Source organism: Meles meles, chromosome 5 (genome assembly GCF_922984935.1).
Source record: "Meles meles chromosome 5, mMelMel3.1 paternal haplotype, whole genome shotgun sequence".
Taxonomy (NCBI): Eukaryota; Metazoa; Chordata; class Mammalia; order Carnivora; family Mustelidae; genus Meles; species Meles meles.
The window spans coordinates 45,277,320-45,295,520 of record NC_060070.1 but is presented as its reverse complement, the minus strand read 5'-3'; the positions used below and the strand labels follow the sequence as shown (position 1 = coordinate 45,295,520).

Genomic DNA, 18,201 nt, shown 5'->3' with positions numbered 1-18,201 from the left:
ACCTAAAATGAAATAACTCATTCACAGAATAATAAATGGTAAAACCAAAGAAGTTTATGGGGCAAAGTATTAGCTGTCACTACCCAAATCCACAAGAAGTGAGGCAACTCCATCTTAAGTGGAGTTATCCTCTCATGTGATATAATTCTTACACACACAACAAGATCTAAATCTAATCTACACGCACAAAAAGATCTAAATTTATAAATCTAACACCTTGTCTACAAAAAATATGCAGGTAAGAATAAAAAAAAAAAACAAGACATCATAAGGAAACTAACAGCAAAATTGTGAACAAATGACCCAGTTTCTTCAAGTCAGTGGTGGGGAGAGGGGAGAGAAGCAGGTAAGGAGGAATGTTCTAGATCCAGGTAAACAAACTATGGCTTGTGGGCCAAATGCTACCTGCTTTGGTATGGCTCCCAAGCTCAGTGAAGTTTTTTCAATTTTTTTAATGATTCTTTGAAAAGAAAAGAAAAAAAAAGAGAGAGAATATAGGACAGAAACCTGATGCAGTCCAAAAGTCTAAAATATTTACTATCTGACATTTCATAGAAAAATTTTGCCAACTCTTATTGTTAATTATAAGAGATTTACAAAAGCTTAAGAGATGTAGCTCCCACACAGAATGAGTGGACCTATTTCAGATCCTGATTAGTACAGATACACTACCAATTTTTATGCAGTTAGGAAAATTTGATTATGGACTTATATGATACTGACCAACTAGTGTTAATTTTTTAAGGTTATGGTTTTGTGTAGAAGTGATTTTTAAAATGGAAGAAGACTAGATATTTTTCAAATATGCAAAATATTGATGGTTGTTGAGACTGAGTGATGGGTGCTTGGAAATGCCTTGTAATCTTTTTTCTATGTATGCTTGGAAATTTTCAGAATCAAAAGCTAATAAAAAAGACAAAGTTTCAGTAAGACAGATCAACGAATAAAACAAAAAGAGAATACAAATACACAAAATACTGAATGAAGAAGAAATGAGAGCTAAAACTGAAATGAAAAATTAAACTGCGAACAACTATGTTCATAAACTGGATAACCTATATGACATAAATTTTTGCAAACAGACAAAAATGCTAGAAATTAGTAAGTGAAGAACTAGATAACTTATATAGACCAGTTACCCCCACCGTAATTAAAATAGTAATCAGAGACCTGGCTGAAGGAAAAAAAAAAAAAAAAAAAAGACTCTGGCAAATGGTAATGAGACAGATAATCCCTATCCTATATACATGACTTCAGGGGGAAAAAAAATGAGAAAAAGCTACTAATTTTAAAAGACTAATATAATTTTAATTCCCAAATCAGACAAAGACACTATAAGAAAATCATTAGGTCTATTTTACTTACCAAATACTAAGAGTAAAATATTAGTTAACTAAAACTAACAGTATATAATAAAATAAAGAATAATACATCACAAGAAAGGCATGTTTTTAAATAGCTCATTATCTTTAAATCTACACCATCAACAGTAAAGGAAAAAAAAAATCAAAATAATGATACCTCTCGGTCTAACAAGTTCACAGGGAACAGAAAGGGAAAAAAACATATCCACAACACTATAGGGATGCAGTCAACAAAAGCCAGACTATAAAAAACTCCACAAAATGTAAGCCCCAGTTTCTTCAACAATAAATTGCAAGGTTAAAAAAAGTGGGATTATGCGGAAGGGAGGTAACTTTCAAATTAAAAGATCGCATTTGGATCTTAATTTGATTAGTAAAAAGCTGTTTACAAATAAGATTCATTATGGATAGAGCAATAGAAACATCATAAAGTGTGTGAAGATATAGTAAAATGTTAATAGTAAAATCTAAACAGTACATGACTGGTCACTTATTGTAAATTCATACATTGTTGTATGCTTAAATTTTTTTTTTAAAGATTTTATTTATTTATTTGACAGAGAGAGATCACAAGCAGGCAGAGAGAGAGGAGAAAGCAGGCTCCCCGTGGAGCAGAGAGCCGGATGTGGGGCTCAATCCCAGGACCCTGGGATCATGACCTGAGCTGAAGGCAGAGGCTTGTAACCCACTGAGCCACCCAGGCTTAAATTTTTTTATCATAAATGATGGAGGGAATTCTAGCAAATTCAGGGAAATCTGACCATTGGACATTTGATGATAAAAAATTACTTTTTTTTTAATGTGAAGTGGTATTATGGTTATGTAAGAAAAAAAGGACTTATCTGTTAAGAGACACACACTGAAAAATTTTTTTAAAGATTTTATCTACTTATTTGTCAGAGAGAGAGAGAGCACAAGCAGGGGGAGCAGCAGGCAGAAAGAGAGGGAGAAGCAGGCTCCTCTCTGAGCAAGGAACCTGATGAGGGATTTGATCCCAGTACCTTGGGATCATGACCTGAGCTAAAGGCAGACACCAACGAGGTTTCCCAAATACTGAAATTTTTAATGTTTATAGATAAAATACATCATCTGGGATTTGCTTCAAAATAATTGTAGGGGGCTGATATCTGACTTGAGCTGATAGTTTTTTAAGCTTAGTGACAGATACTTAACAGATTTCATTATACAATTCTATTTTTATTTTATGTATGTTTAAAATATTCCATAATAAACTTTTTTTAAAATGAAAAAAGGCACTTAAAAAGACACAAGAACAGGTCTGAATGTATGGAGAGATTATGTTCACGGTGAAACTTTTAAAAATAGCCAACATATAAATTCTACCCAGATTAATTCACAAAGTAATAATACCATGGTGGTATTGAATATGACTGCAAATTCTTTAACACTCTCCACATCAAAAACAGGAATTTAATTTTCTTCCCCTTGAATAGGGGTTAGCCTTAATAACATTACAGCTAAGTGAATGTAGCAGAAATGAAGCTGCCTAATTTCCAAAACTAGGTCATAAAATGGATATGGCTTCCGGCAGGCTGTCTTTCTCAGGATGCCCACCTGTGTAAGCCAGCACCACTTTGGGGGGAAAAGCCACAGGTAAAAGCCATATGTACAGGTTCTGGCCTATAGTCTTGCTGAGATCACAGCCAACAACCAGCATATACTGTCACATACATTAATGAACAAGCCAACAATTACTATTCTAGCTCGTCTTCATGGTGCCCAGCTGATGATGCACAGTGAGTAGAGATTAGCTATACTGATCAACTTGCCCAAATTACAGCTCTGTGCGCAAATTAGATGTTGCTGACCTAAACCACAAATTTAGGGATGGTTTGTTAGGTGACAATATACAAACAAAACAGAAACTACAATCAAAATTCCAGCTCAAGATGCCTGGGTGGCACAGTTGGTTAAAGGGGTGCCTTCGCCTCAGGTCATGTTCCCAGGGTCCTGGGATCCAGCCCTGCATAGGACTCCTTGCTCAGTGGAGAGCCTGCTTCTCCCTCTCCCTCTGCCTGCCGCTTTGCCTACTTGTGCTCTCTCCTTCTCTCTCTCAAATAAATAAATAAAAATCTTAAAAAAAAAAATCATAACTCTGAGTCTTATTTGGTCTTCTATAAAATGAGATAATAAAATACCTAATTCAAAGTTGTTACAATGATTAAATAAGACCACAACAGGGCTTAGACTAGCCTATCATATACTAAGTTATAAGTGTATGTAAGCCAGTTGTTGTAATTTAAAAAATAAAGAACCATCAATGAAGTAAAAAGACAACCTATGGATGAAATGGAGGAAAAATTTGCAAACCATGTATGTGATAAGGAGTTAATATCCAAAACACATAAAGAATTCATTCAACCCGGGGCAATCTTGCACTTCCAATAGGAAGAAGCCTACTTCACTACTCGAACAAGGGGAAGCAATTTTTCTTGCACGGCAACAAGCCTAGCCAATAAGAATATACCATAACTCAAGCAATGAGAAACCACCACCATCCTGCACTCTCCCTTTCTTCCAATGGACTTTTTTTTTTTTTTAAGATTTTATTCATTTTTTTGACAGACAGAGATCACAAGTAGGCAGAGAGGCAGACAGAGAGAGGGAGGAAGCAGGTTCCCTGCTGAGCAGAGAGCCCGACGCGGGGCTCGATCCCAGGACCCTGGGATCATGACCCGAACCGAAGGCAGAGGCTTTAACCCACTGACTAGACCCTCCCATCTTCCTCTTTTTCTCTGTTAAATTACATTCTTCTCCTTTGATCTTCAGGCTTGTCTCTGGTTTCCCATAGCAATTGCCATTGCTTTGGTATTCCTGAATAAACCCATTTTGCTGGTTAAAAACAAAAAGTGTGCAGAAGACCTAAATACACATTTCTCCAAAGAAGTTATATGAAATACCAACAGGTACATGAAAAAGTGTTCAACATCATCAATAGTCATTAGGGAGATGCAAATTAAAATCACAATGAGATATCACCTCACATCTATGGCCATCATCAAAGAGACAAGAGATAGCTGTGCCGGGGGAGGCTCAGTTGGTTAAGCCTCTGCCTGCAGCTCAAGTCATGATCCCAGGATCGAGCCCTGCCATCAGGCTCCCTGCTCAGCAGAGAGCATGCTTCTCCCTCTCCCTGCTGCTCCCTCTGCTTGTGCACTCTCTCTCTCTCTCTGTCAAATAAATAAATAAAATATTTTTAAAATATTAATTTTTTTTTAAAAGACAGGAAATAACAAATGCTGGTATGGATGCGGAGAAAAGAGAACCCTTTTGTGCTATTGGTGGGAATGTGAACTGACAGAGCCACTAAGGAAACAATCTGGAGAATTTCCAAAAAGTTAAAAATAAAACTACTATATAATTCGGGAATTCCACTTCTGGAAAAATATCCAAAGGAAACAAAAACACTAACTCAAAAAGATGTCTGCACCCCTATGTTCACAGTAACATTATTTACAACAGCCAAAATATGAAAACAACCTAAGTGTCCATCAAAAAATGAACAAAAGGGGCGCCTGGGTGGCTCAGTGGGTTAGGCCTCTGCCTTCAGCTCAGGTCATGATCCCAGAGTTCTGGGATCGAGCCCCGCGTCAGGCTCTCTGCTCAGCAGGGAGCCTGCTTCCTCCCTCTCTCTGTCTGCCTCTCTGCCTACTTGTGATCTCTGTCTGTCAAATAAATGAATAAAATCTTAAAAAAAAAAAAAAAAGTCCATTGGAAGAAAGGGAGAGTGCAGGATGGTGGGGAGCCCTGCGGGGATCCTGCTTCCCCCTCCCGCCCCGCCTGCCTACTTGTGATCTCTGTCAAATAAATAAATAAAATCTTAAAACAAAACAAATGAACAAAGAAGCTGTGGCGTGTATACACACACACACACACACACACACACACACAAACCATAAAAAAAATAAGGAAATCCTATCATTGGGGACGACATGCATGGACCTTAGAGGCATATGCTAAGTATTATGCTAAGTGAAATAAATCAAACAGAGAAAAGAAAAATAGTGTATGATCTCACTTTTATATAAAATATTAAGGAAAAAAACTCAGAAAAAGATCAGACTTGTGGTTACAAGAGGTGGAGCACAGGGGAGAGGAAATTGCAGGAAGGTGGTCAAGGTACAAACTTCCAAGAAGATAAATAAGTACTAGGGATGTAATGTACAACACGATGACTATAGCTAACAATTAAGCTACAATTAACTAATTAAAATTACAAGGAGGGGTGCCTGGGTGGCTCAGTGGGTTAAAGCCTCTGCCTTCCACTCAGATCATGATCTCAGGGTCCTGGGATCGAGCCCTGCATCTGGCTCTCTGCTCAGCAGGGAGCCTGCTTCCCCCTCTCTCTCTGCCTGCCTCTCTGCCTGCTTGTGATCTCTGTCCATCAAATAAATAAATAAAATCTTTTTTTAATTAATTAATTAATTAAAACTACAATGAGCTACCACTATTTATTCACTAAAATGACTAAATTAAACCTACAGGCAATATCAGACAGAAGAGCCAAATGCTTTGGCAGGAGTGTAAATTAGTACAATCACTTTGGAAAACTATCTGGCAGTATCTACTTAAGTTAAACAAACACATGCACTGTGACTAAGCATTTCCATCCATGGGTATCTACCCAAAAGAAATAAGTCTATCAAAAGAAATATATATAAGAATATTCATAGCAGCATTATTCATAGCAGCTAAAAACTATAAACAAGTCAAAGGCCCTTCAACAGAAGAATGGATAAACAAAGTATGTCGTATTCCCAGTGGAATACTGCACAATAACCAAAGAGACTGAAGTACTGGCATACACAACAATACGGACAAATCTCAAAAGAGTTGAGAGAAAGAAACCAGATACAAGAGAACCATATAATTCCATTTATATGAAATTCAAAAACAAGCAAAACTGATCAATGGTGACTGAGGTTACTGACAAGGTAGTCTACTGGGGTGCTAAAATAAATGAGACAAAAATAATGGAACATTTAATAAAAGTAAGTTCTATGTCCAGAGCACCATTTGAAATGCCTTTGATGTATTAACTCTTTAATCATCAAAATAATCATATAATGTAGATACTAGTATTACTCTCATTTAAAGATGAGGGCACTCATCTGTAACAGATAAAAGATCACTTGTCCAAAGCCACATAACTGATTAATGGGGAAGGCAGAATCAAATTCTTACAGTGAAGCTCAGATTCAAAACTTTCAACAACAATAATCAATTGCCTCAATAATCAAAGAAAACTCTTAAGAAAAAAACCTGGGTCAAACAAAACACAAAATGTCAGTTAGTTATAATTACTATTACCATTATTATTACTAGCATGTAACTTAAGATACTGATTATAACACTCAAATATTCAACACTACTATTGGTAAATATAATTGCATCTATGTTCCTAGCTTTTCCTAAAAATACTGTAAAGGGGGACGCCGAGGTGGCTCAGTGGGTTAAAGCCTCTGCCTTCGGCTCAGGTCATGATCCCAGGTCTTGGGATCAAGCCCCGCATCAGGCAGGTCCTCTGCTCAACCGGGAGCCTGCTTCCTCCTCTCTCTGCCTGCTTCTCTGCCTACTTGTGATCTCTGTCTGTCAAATAAATAAATAAAAAATCTTAAAAAAAAAATACTGTAAAGGCATTACCACAAACAATTTGAAATATATAAAGTATGTTACTCTATTCCTCTCACATCATTTATAATCATCTCAAAATCATTTATAATAGCCAAAATTATAGCTATTTATCTTTCCACAGATAAGATTCATAATCTTGGGGCACCCACGTGGCTCAGTCAGTTAAGCATCTGCCTTCAGCTCAGGACACCGTCCCAGGGTCCTGGGATTGAGCCCTGTGTCGGGCTTCCTAGTCAGTAGGGAGGAGACTTCTCCCTCTCCTCCCCACTCTGGCTCCCTCTTGTTCTCTCTTTTGCTATCTCTGTTGCTATCTCTTTCTCTCTCAAATAAATAAATAAAATCTTAAAAAAAAAAAAAGATTCATGATCTTAATTCATATTCAAAGAAGAATTTATATACTAAATAATACCTTGAAAGATCTTTAGGATTTAAAGTTTCAAGACTATAAGAGAAAAAATTAATTTCAGTGGTACCTGGCTGGCTCAGTCAATAGAGCATGTGACTCTTGACCTCAGGGTCATGAGCTCAAGCACCACAATGGGTGTAGAGCCTACTTAAAATAAAATTTTTAAAAAAATTTTTTAAATAATTCTAAGTTTAACCATATAGAAGGAAAGCGCCAAACCTCCATACTAACCACTAAAGATTTTAAACTGAAAATTTCTTTTTTTTTTTTTTTAAGATTTTGTTTATTTATTTGACAGACAGAGATCACAAGTAGGCAGAGAGGTATGGGGGGGGGGGCGGGGGGTGTGCAGGTTCCCTGCTGAACAGAAAGCCTGATGCAGGGCTCCCTCCCAGGACCCTGGGATCATGACCTGAGCGGAAGGCAGAGGCTTTAACCCACTGAGCCACTCAGGCGCCCCTATTTTTTTAATTTCTGAATAGATGTACCTCATATTCCTCACTCCCAGAAGGGGCTACATTTTCTTTTTTTTTTTTTTTTAAAGATTTTATTTATTTATTTGACAGGCAGAGATCACAAGTAGGCAGAGAGGCAGGCAGAGAGAGAGGAGGAAGCAGGCTCCCCGCGGAGCCGAGAGCCCGATGCGGGGCTTGATCCCAGGACCCCGAGATCATGACCTGAGCTGAAGGCAGCGGCTTAATCCACTGAGCCACCCAGGCGCCCCCAGGGCTACATTTTCTTGTATAACAATCTTCCAGAGCTGGGCAAAGCATACATAAACATACGTCTTTGTATGTACATATGAATCTACACACATATTCTAAAGAAAATCACATAATATGCTGAAAAGCACAGTATATACTGTCTCACACCTTCCAAAAGCTTTTTCCTAAAAAAAGAACACTTAAACATTTATTTTATTTTTAAGTAGACTATACCCCCAATGTGGGTCTTGAACTCATGACTCTGAGATCAAGGGTCCCATACTCTACCAACTGAGATAGTCAGGCACCAAAGGGTACCTAACTATTCTTTTAGTCAAGATAATTATATCATGTTTAAGGTCACTTTTTGCTGCAGTAACAACGGAAAATACCAAAAAACATATGCAAAAACAATTTCACTCATAAATTCAACAATCAGAGATAACATTTATGTATTATACCCTTCTTTCTTTGTATAATACAAATAAAGATACACGGTAGAGATCAGATGGTATGACTTATTAACAACAAAGAACACTCAACGCTATAATTAAGCAGACGACCTCAGAAATCTAGTTCAAGCTGATCTTGCATATCCTACCTTGGGCACCTAAACTGACCCATCTACCAAAAGAGATAGGTTAAGAGACAGGTTAATTCCCGGGAAAAACTTACTAATTACAAAGCGTTCACCTATCTCTCATACTAAAGCTATTCATCTAGCTTAGAATACCTTCCAGATGACAGAAAGCAAGTAAGTATTTAATAATTCACTTGACTCTGTTAAGGATTCCTCTTCCTCCATATTCCTAAAATCAAACATCTTACTAGCACAATCAAAGCACATTTTCCAGTAAAATAATCAATTGCTATTTAAACCTAGTATATTAACCCAGTCAATTAACAAGAAAGCAAAATAGGTAGGGGAAAATTTCAGCTCCAACAGTCACAGCAAGTGGTTACCTTACAGCAAAATTAAATCACCAAATTCCCAGGAAATGCTTTCCCATTCCTATCCTCAGGGATCAACTACCCAAAATGAAGAACAGAGATGGTTTCAAGTTCAAAACATCAGGAAAAAATATCACGCAGATGCTGCTGCTGACAAGTGTCTCAAGTCTTCTTTACACCAAGAACAAATGTAGAAATAATGTGATGCAAAAGAACTCCTCTACTAACCTATTTCATCGTTACCATTTCTGTAAATAGCTAACTGAAGGAAATCAAATTTATTTCAGGGAAAGAAACTTCCCATTTCAAAATGTCAACGGAATTTATCAATTTCAACTTTCAATCTTCCCCTTTGTAATATTCTAGAGATACTGAGGCAGGTACTATTTTGCTTTCCGACTTCAACAAATCTTTACGATCATCCATTTTCGGGTACAAGACTGTGTGTGAGGCCTTCAGCTGAAGACGGTGTGCGTGTGTGTGCTTCAGCTGTAAGACGGTGTGTGTGTGTGCACGCACCCTTTAGCTGTTAAGACTGCGCGTGTGCGCCCTTCGGCTTTAAGTGTCTGGGTGTGCGTCTGGGCGTGCTTCATCTGTAAGGCTGTGCGTGTTTGTGCGCGCAATGCGGCTGTAAAACTCTACACCCTTTGGCTGTAAGACTGTGCGTGCGTGTGTGTGGGGGTGGGGGTGCGCCCTTAGCTGTAACGCTAAGCAAGCCTGTGTGTGCGCATGCGTGTACTGAGAACGAGGGGAGTCGGCCTGAAACCGGGGCTGCTACCAGACCTGGAACCCTCCTTCGTCAGCTGACTGCACTGCCCCTGCAAGGTCTCAAATTGGGACGCGGGTACAGATTTCACGCCTCTGGAAAACAGCGATGATGCAGCATCAGGTTTTAAGGAACAGGTGAAAAGTAGGTAAGAATCGGGGCCAGGTGTCTCAGGAGACCGGCCTCAGCAAAGGGGGCACTGGAACGCATCCCACCCGGCAGGCACTTCCGGCCCCAGACGCTCCGCCCAGCTCCCCGAGGCCGCTGTTCTCAAGGCCTCGAAGCTGAGCGCAAGCGCCGCGGTTGCGCAGCCCAGGCGGCCTCCACACAGTAAAATAACACAGGCCCGCATCCGCAGCCCCGCAGCTTAGCCGCCCGCCAGACCCGCGCTGTGACGTTACCTGTTGAGGAGCAGGGAGGCGACGCTAAGGCAGAGCAGCAGGAAGCAGAACAGCGGGTACTGGCGGCAGATCTCGCGTCCCACGTCCAGCCGCAGCCGCTGCTTCAGCTTCTCCCCCATCGTCCGCACCCAGGACACCATCTCCGTTGGCGTGGCTTAAGCTCCGCTACAGATTGAGGCCGAGGTCGAGGCGACCCCCATCAACCTCTCGCGTCTCCGCCCCGACCCGGCCCGGCGGCTATCCACACAGCCGCCGACAGGCGGACCTTCCGCCGGCTGGAGTCGCCCAAGGCCCCGCCCAAAGCCCCGCCGCGCGTGCGCGGCCTCCGCCCCCCACCCCTCCTGCCGCCGGCCGCGGGGGGACTGCCGCACGACGTGCCCGAGGTCGTCACCCCGCGCAAGACCCGGCGCGTCCCCCCATCTCCGCCTTCCTGGTTGGGGCCCCGCGCCGTCTCCCACGAACGGTAGGACTCCACTAGCGAGTGGCCTTTTCCGGAAATTGGGGGAAAGCTGCAGCGGCCACTAACCGCCTGGATCGCGGAGAGAAAGAAGATTGTGCCGAAGCACTGAAGAAACTACAGTCCTGCGCAGACGCCGGGCCCTGCCTGCGGGACCTCCTGAGCTCGCGAGGCCCGCTGGGGACTGTAGTTTTTGTGACGCGAGCCGGCGGAGGGATGGAGTGGGTGGTCTTGACCGCCGCCGCTCTCCACGCCTCCTCGACGTAGGCTTTGATCCGGATGGGGACCGGTGGAGCATTGTGCGACACCCTAGGGAGGGAAAGTAGGAGGGGAGCGGAGACGACTCTGAGTCCTTATTTGGCGAGGGGTGGGAGGAGGCGGCGGGTGAGTAAGACATCCCTGGAATACGAGAGTCAAGCCCACGGGCCGCCACCCCTGCGGGCGCATATTCTACACGTTCGCTGGCAAGGTAGTGCTCAGTCACGGCCTCGCGGGCCTAGTCAAAATCCTAGCGTTTGGACGAGGCAACTTGGCAAGTTAGGCTAAATCCCTCTTGTCTCCTGGAGCTTTCGCTTAAATCTTCCCAGTTCTGATCTTTTAATTTCCTATTTTACGCTACTCTGAGAAATGAAGGAAGACATCGTAATCAGTAAAATTTATTTAGGCGGCGCGCTAAACTTTCATATAAACGTCACAGCTCCTGATATAGGTGTTCTTATTCTTCCCATTTCACAGGTTACTGAGACGGAAAGGAACCTGCTAAGAATCCTACAGCTAGCAAAACCGGGATTTGAAGTAGTTCTAATCCCAGAACCGGCACGTCATATTTTTTTTTTTTTTCCTTAGGATCTTACCCTCCAAACTGCAAAGACAGATATGTTCAGAAATTTTATATATATATATATATATCTTGAACATGCACCATATGTATATGGTGCATGTTCGATTTCATGAATATTTGCCCATTTTATTATGAATACACAGATCATCTTTACTGATGCATTATTTTCCTTAAGAATGTGCCATCTTTAGCCTATTAGTGCTATTTAATCTCATTGACATTATAATGATTACCATTTTGTATCATAAATTTATACACATCTCTATTTTTTTTAGGATCAGCATCAGTACAGTTCCTTGATCAAAGGGTAAGAACATGATACATAATGGGGCGCCTGGGTGGCTTAGTCACTTAAGCATCTGCCTTTGGCTCAGGTCATGATCCCAGGGTCCTCCAATGGAGCCCCACCTCTGGTGCTCTGCTCAGCCAGGAGTTTGCTTCTCTCTCCCCCTCTGCTCCTCCCCCTGCTTGTGCTCTCTCTCTCAAATAAATACAATCTTAAAAAAAAGAAGAACATGATACATACTATCAAATTTCTTCCTAGAATGGTTTAACAATTCCAGGGTGGTATATAACATTTCACTGGTCCTCATCATTAGGTACTGTCTAAACTAACATCACAAATACACTCCTGCTATACCATTTCTGATTAAACCATTTAAAATACTGTGTAACATCACTGGAAAACTTAGTGCTTTTTTTAATGTTTTAAGGTACACAAACACTTTGTATCCTCATTTCACTTTAGCAGCCTTTTTTAAATCGTCTTTGGATTAATCTAGAACCCCATGTTTATATGAACATTCTAAGGTACACTATAACAGGTGTATGTTGAATTAATCTACATGTATCAAAGACCCACTATGTACTTCAGTAATACTATGGCAAGTTACTTTCTTAAATTTTTCTGTGAAGTTATATTGCCAGTTCTTTTTAAACATTTTATTTCCCTAAAGGCTTGTTCTGAAATTGCTGTTCAGCTTTGCATTGAGAACCAATACATTTCAAAGATAAAATGTTTCCTGTTCAGGGGTGCCTGGGAGGTTTGCTTGGTTGGGCATCTGCTTTTGGCTTGGGTCATGGTCCCAGGGTCCTGGGATCAAGCCCATGTTGTCAAGCTCCCTAACTCAGCAGGGAGCCTGCTTCTCCCTCTCCCTCTGCCCTTCCCCTCATCCCCCACCCCCGCCCGCTCACGCGCGCTCTCTCTCTCTCTGAAATAAATAAAATCTTTTTTTTATTTTTTTAAGATTTTATTTATTTACTTGAATAAATAAAATCTTTATTTTTTTTTAAGATTTTATTTATTTATTTGACAGAGATCACAAGTAGGCAGAGAGCCAGGTGGGGCGGGGGGCGGGGGGGAAGCACGCTCCCTCCTAAGCAGAGAGCCCCATGCGGGACTCAATTCCAGGACCCTGAGATCATGACCTGAGCCGAAGGCAGAGGCCTTAACCCACTGAGCCACCCAGGTGCCCCAATAAATAAAATCTTAAAAAAAAATATGTTGCCTGTTCAAATTAGACATCTTTAGAACATCTAGACTTTTTCCCATATGAGTTTGTTAGTAGAGGCAATTAGAATAATTTAAATTTTCATATTATTATTATTCTTAGAAATGGGAAAAACAAATAATAAATCTTTGCTATAAAAAGCCATTTAAAATCCACACCTACAGCAAGAAAAAAAACTTACTGTTGATACAGACCTCATCAAATAAAATAATGTTTTACTTTACTAGATGTTTTCCCTTTAACGTTGTGGTCTAGTATCCACTTTAACACATACAAAGAGCTTGATTTTTTTTTTTTTCCACAAACTTGTATTAAAAGTTTTGAACTTCAAGCAGGAATATGGGATATCCACAATCAATCCTGATTCTGAAACCAGCTCCACCTCTACTAGCAGTATTTCACTGAGCAAAGTTAATTTGATCTACTTCAAGCCCTCTGCATCCTCAAGTCTAAAACAGAGATGTCTCTTCAGAAGTTTTAGAGATTAAATTGGGTGGAAATTGCCTATTAAATGTCTTTATACAATATTTAATAAAATAATTTTCTTACATTATTGTATGAATCTATGAATGTGGTAAAAGCAGCCAAACCAATTACCTTTATGTGGATAATAACCTAAAATGACAATGACCTGAAATCACAGCTGATAGCTAGTAAGAGATAGGTCCAAAGAGGTTCACTGCCTGCCCTTAAAGTTCTAGACCTACACTGTCCAATACAGTAGCCACTGACTATTATCAGGCTACTGAGCATTTAGAATGTGGCTAGTTTGAATAGACATGTACTGTAAATGTAAAATACACATCAGACTTCACATGAAAATAGAATATAAATTGTCTCAATTTTTAAAACAAAACTGATTCTTCAAAATAATGAGCTAAAAATATTAATCTCGCTTTGTATTTCTAGAATGTGGCTACATTAATGTAATTTTACTATTGATGTAATTTTTAAATTACATAAGTGGTTTACATTATATTTCTACTGGACACTGTTGCTCCAGTTAGCTGTGGAGAGCCAGTACAATTAAGTGTGTAAATTTTAGATAAATGGCATGATAACTTGTGTATGTTGGGATACATTTTCAAACTATAAAAGAGTGAAAAACAGTTGATAATGCATTCATCTAAAAGGCTAAAACAGACTACAACCCAATAAAAGCTCCATTATTTTAATGAATATTTATTGAATTAGCAAATAAATATAAGGCACTGTACTGGATGTGATGGCAGATACAATGGTTTAGATGCATTTTTCTGACCTCCAAAGGTGTACAATCTAGGGGAGACATGTGACACATGAAAATGTATAATACAAGTCATGTTTATATATAAAGGCTGAAATATACATTTTTTTAATGACGAAAGATGGGAAACAGAACTTTTCAACTAGTGGGGATCTGGGGTGACAATTTAAGCAAAGACTAGGATTTATCTCTTTGCTTTAACTTCGTTTTCACAAGTCACGCAGCAGTAGGCAATGTTAAGTATTTAAAATGCTTCTAATTAAAACTGATTCTCCCAACCCCACCAGCAAACTGAACAAATTGCTTATATTGGTACAGGAGTTTGAAAAGATGGTGTTGAATACCTGAATCACAGTAATTAGGCCTACTTAACTCTGATGACCCAGAATATACACCAAATTTTAACTGTTGAGAGCCATGATCTGCATGGCATAAGTGGATCAGGAAAAGGATGGATGAATACATACACATTACCCCTAGGACCCATTTCAGTCTGTCCCTCAGATGCCTCCTATAATTTAGAATGTGCTCTCCTGGAACAGGATTGGCATTCCCAAACCCATTTTCCCCTCTGTGTCCCAAAGCATCAAGGTTCATATTTTACTTTTGTGGCATTCATAATGTTATTTTTAGTCTTTTTTAAAAGTTTTATTTATTTTAGAGTGAGAGAAAGTGAGCATGAGTGGGAGGGACAGAGGGAAGAGAATCTCAAGCAGACTGCACTGAGCATGGAGCACAACATGGGCCTCAATCTCATGACCCCGAGATTATGACCTAAGCCAAAACCAAGAGTCAGACACTTAACCAACTACCATCCAGGCGCCCCAGTCTTTTTTTTTTTTTTTTTTTGATTTTTTTTTTTAAGACTTTGTTTATTTGACAGAGAGAGAGGATCACAAGTAAGCAGAGAGGCAGACAGAGGGGGAGAGGAGGAAGCAGAATCCCTGCTGAGCAAAGAGCCCAATATGGGGATCGATCCCAGGACCCTGGGATCATGACCTGAGCCACCCAGTGCCCCCAGGCGCCCCAGTCTTAACTTTACATTTCATAATGTCCTCTTCCCCCCTCCCCCCACAATCTAATCCTATGTATCAACCTCTGGATATAACAGGTTAAAGGAGCCACTAAACTGCCTTTTTTTTTTTTTTTTTTTTTTTTTTTTTTTTTTAAAGATTTTATTTATTTATTTGACAGACAGAGACCACAAGCAGGCAGAGAGGCAGGCAGAGAGAGAGAGGGAGCAGGGTAGAAGCAGGCTCCCCGCTGAGCAGAGAGCCCGATGCGGGACTCGATCCCAGGATCCCGGGATCATGACCTGAACTGAAGGCAGCGGCTTAACCCACTGAGCCACCCAGGCGCCCCTAAACTGCCTTCTTTAAGAAATGTTCCCTTCCGGGGCGCCTGGGTGGCTCAGTGGGTTAAAGTCTCTGCCTGCGGCTCAGGTCATGATCCCAGGGTCCTGGGATCGAGCTCCGCGTCGGGCTCTCTGCTCGGCCAGGAGCCTGCTTCCCTTCCTCTCTCTCTGCCTGCCTCTCTGCCACACAAATAAATAAATAAAATAAATAAAAATTTAAAAAAAAACAAGAAAGAAATGTTCCCTTCCTTGGTTTTCACAAAAGGAACTACAATGTAGAGTAATTCAAGGAAGAACACTAAGGGGTTTTTGTGGGTGGGAGTTTGAAAAGTTAAAAATGCCGGGAAGCCTGGGTGGCTGAGTCAGTTAAGCTTCTGCCTTCAACTCAGGTCATGATCCCAGGGTCTTGGGAAGGAGTCCCTCGGAATCCCGCATTGGGCTCCTTGCTCGGTGGGGAGCCTGCTTCTCCCTCTGCCTGCTGCTTCCCCTGATTGTACACTCGTGCTGTCTCTCTGTATATGTGCTGCCGAAGCGAGCACTCGTGCTGTCTCTCTGATAAATAAAATCTTTTTTTTTTTTTTAAAGATTCATTTATTTGACAGATAGAGATCACAAGTAGGCAGAGAGGTAGGCAGAGAGAGAGAGAGAGGAGGAAGCAGGCTCCCCGCTAAGCAGAGAGCCCGACGCGGGGCTCGATCCCAGGATCCTGGGATCATGACCTGAGCTGAAGGCAGAGGCTTTAACCCGCTGAGCCACCCAGGTGCCCCTAAATAAAATCTTTTTTAAAAATGAAGCTACTACTTTCATATTTAACCCCCACTTTTCTGTGTGGCCACAAAGTAAAACGTCCAATGGGAAGATATGAAGGACTACAACTTTATAGAATCAGTGGCTCAAATAGATCATCTCCAGGTAAAAGAGCTGTTTTGACTATAGAACTCTGGGAAGTCTACACCTTAGCACCGGAAAATTAAAGCATTTAATGTTTGTCATCTTATTTCTTTTCTTTTTTTTAAGATTTTATTTATTTATTTGACAGAGAGAGATCACAAGTAGACAGAGAGGCAGGCAGAGAGAGAGAGAGAGGCGGGGAAGCAGGCTCCCTGATGAGCAGAGAGCCCGATGCGGGACTTGATCCCAGGACCCCGAGATCATGACCTGAGCCGAAAGCAGCAGCTTTACCCACTGAGCCACCCAGGCGCCCCTGTCATCTTATTTCTAAGACACGATGGAATAACCATCCTCTCAAACCTCACTTTCATGGAACTAGGTAGTTGGTCATAACTTGAAAATGTCAATTCACAACTAATTACAAACTGAAAATACACTCACCTGCCTGTTGATAAATATTAAAGACTGGAAAAGGCACTCGATAATTCCAGCACTCTCATTATATTGGATAAGACAGCCAATGTTTTTCTTGTCTACTTTTAAACTCACCCTTTAAATAAGTAAAACATTCCACCTTATGTCTCGTGTTAACTATGGACACTGGTTTCCTTTCATAAAAAGAAAAATGCTGTGTTCAGGTGTCTAAATACAGCTTTCAACTGACTTCAATAATTTCTGAAAGTATTTTGAAAAGGCTCTGCTATCCTTCCCCTTACCATTAGGTAGGCTATTCACTAAAATATAGAAACAAAAGCATTTTCATATGGTGCCTATAAACTCCCATGCAACTAGCCTTGGTCCAGAATTGTGAAAATCAGTAATATTGATACTTCAATTCTAAATCTAGGAAGGTTGCTACCAAAGAATTAAAAATCAATTTTTAGGGGCGCCTGGGTGGCTCAGCACCCGGGTTAAAGCCTCTGCCTTCGGCTCAGGTCATGATCCCAGGGTCCTGGGATGGAGCCCTGCAGCAGGCTCCTTGCTCAGCGGGGAGCCCGCTTCTCCCTTTCCCTCTGCCTGCTGCTCACCCTGCTTGTGTTCTGTCAAATAAACAAATTTTTTTTAAAAAAGAAAGAAACTCAATACAGTATATCCAAGTAGAAAAGGTAATTTGGAAGTTATTTTAAAATTTTTATTGGAAAATATCCCCTATATATTCCAAGGCAGTTACCATTTAAATTTAGGTTTCTTTAAACTTACAGGTTTCACACAAACAGACTTTAATAAAACAATTTGAATTTTATTTTTTTTAAAGATTTTATTTATTTGACAGACAAAGATCACAAGTAGGCAGAGAGACAGGCAGAGAGAGAGGAGGAGGAAGCAGGCTCCCTGACAAGCAGAGAGCCCAATGCGGGGCTCGATCCCAGGACCCTGAGATCATGACCTGAGCTGAAGGCAGAGGCTTTAACCCACTGAGCCACCCAGGTGCCCCAAACAATTTGAATTTTAAACACTATCAGAAAATCATATGGCGTATACTATTCAACTGTGTGACGTCTGAAACATAGCCTTATTCAATGTAATTAAGAACTCAGTCCCGTATGTTCAGAGAGCAGTTCTATTCTATTTCCAATAAAAAAAAAATAAAATAGATTAGCTTACTTTATTTCTTGGGGCTAAGAAATCTCTAGGAAATACCACTATCTAAATA

The 18,201-nt window shown here is 40.6% G+C and overlaps 1 protein-coding gene across 5 annotated transcripts in view; it reads right to left on the bottom strand.

Moving 5' to 3' along the window:
* The window catches only part of SNX14 (sorting nexin 14), an 84,740-nt gene extending 74,210 nt beyond the window's left edge, over window positions 1-10,530 (bottom strand). For 4 of the 5 annotated variants that reach the window (XM_046005802.1, XM_046005801.1, XM_046005800.1 and 1 more), the window contains exon 1: window positions 10,248-10,530. In XM_046005802.1, the coding sequence (XP_045861758.1) occupies window positions 10,248-10,387 (140 nt within the window). In that variant the 5' untranslated portion in view covers window positions 10,388-10,530. The remainder of the gene's footprint in view (window positions 1-10,247) is intronic. The other variant, XM_046005799.1, reaches the window with a different exon arrangement.
* Between the last annotated feature and the right edge of the window lie 7,671 nt (window positions 10,531-18,201).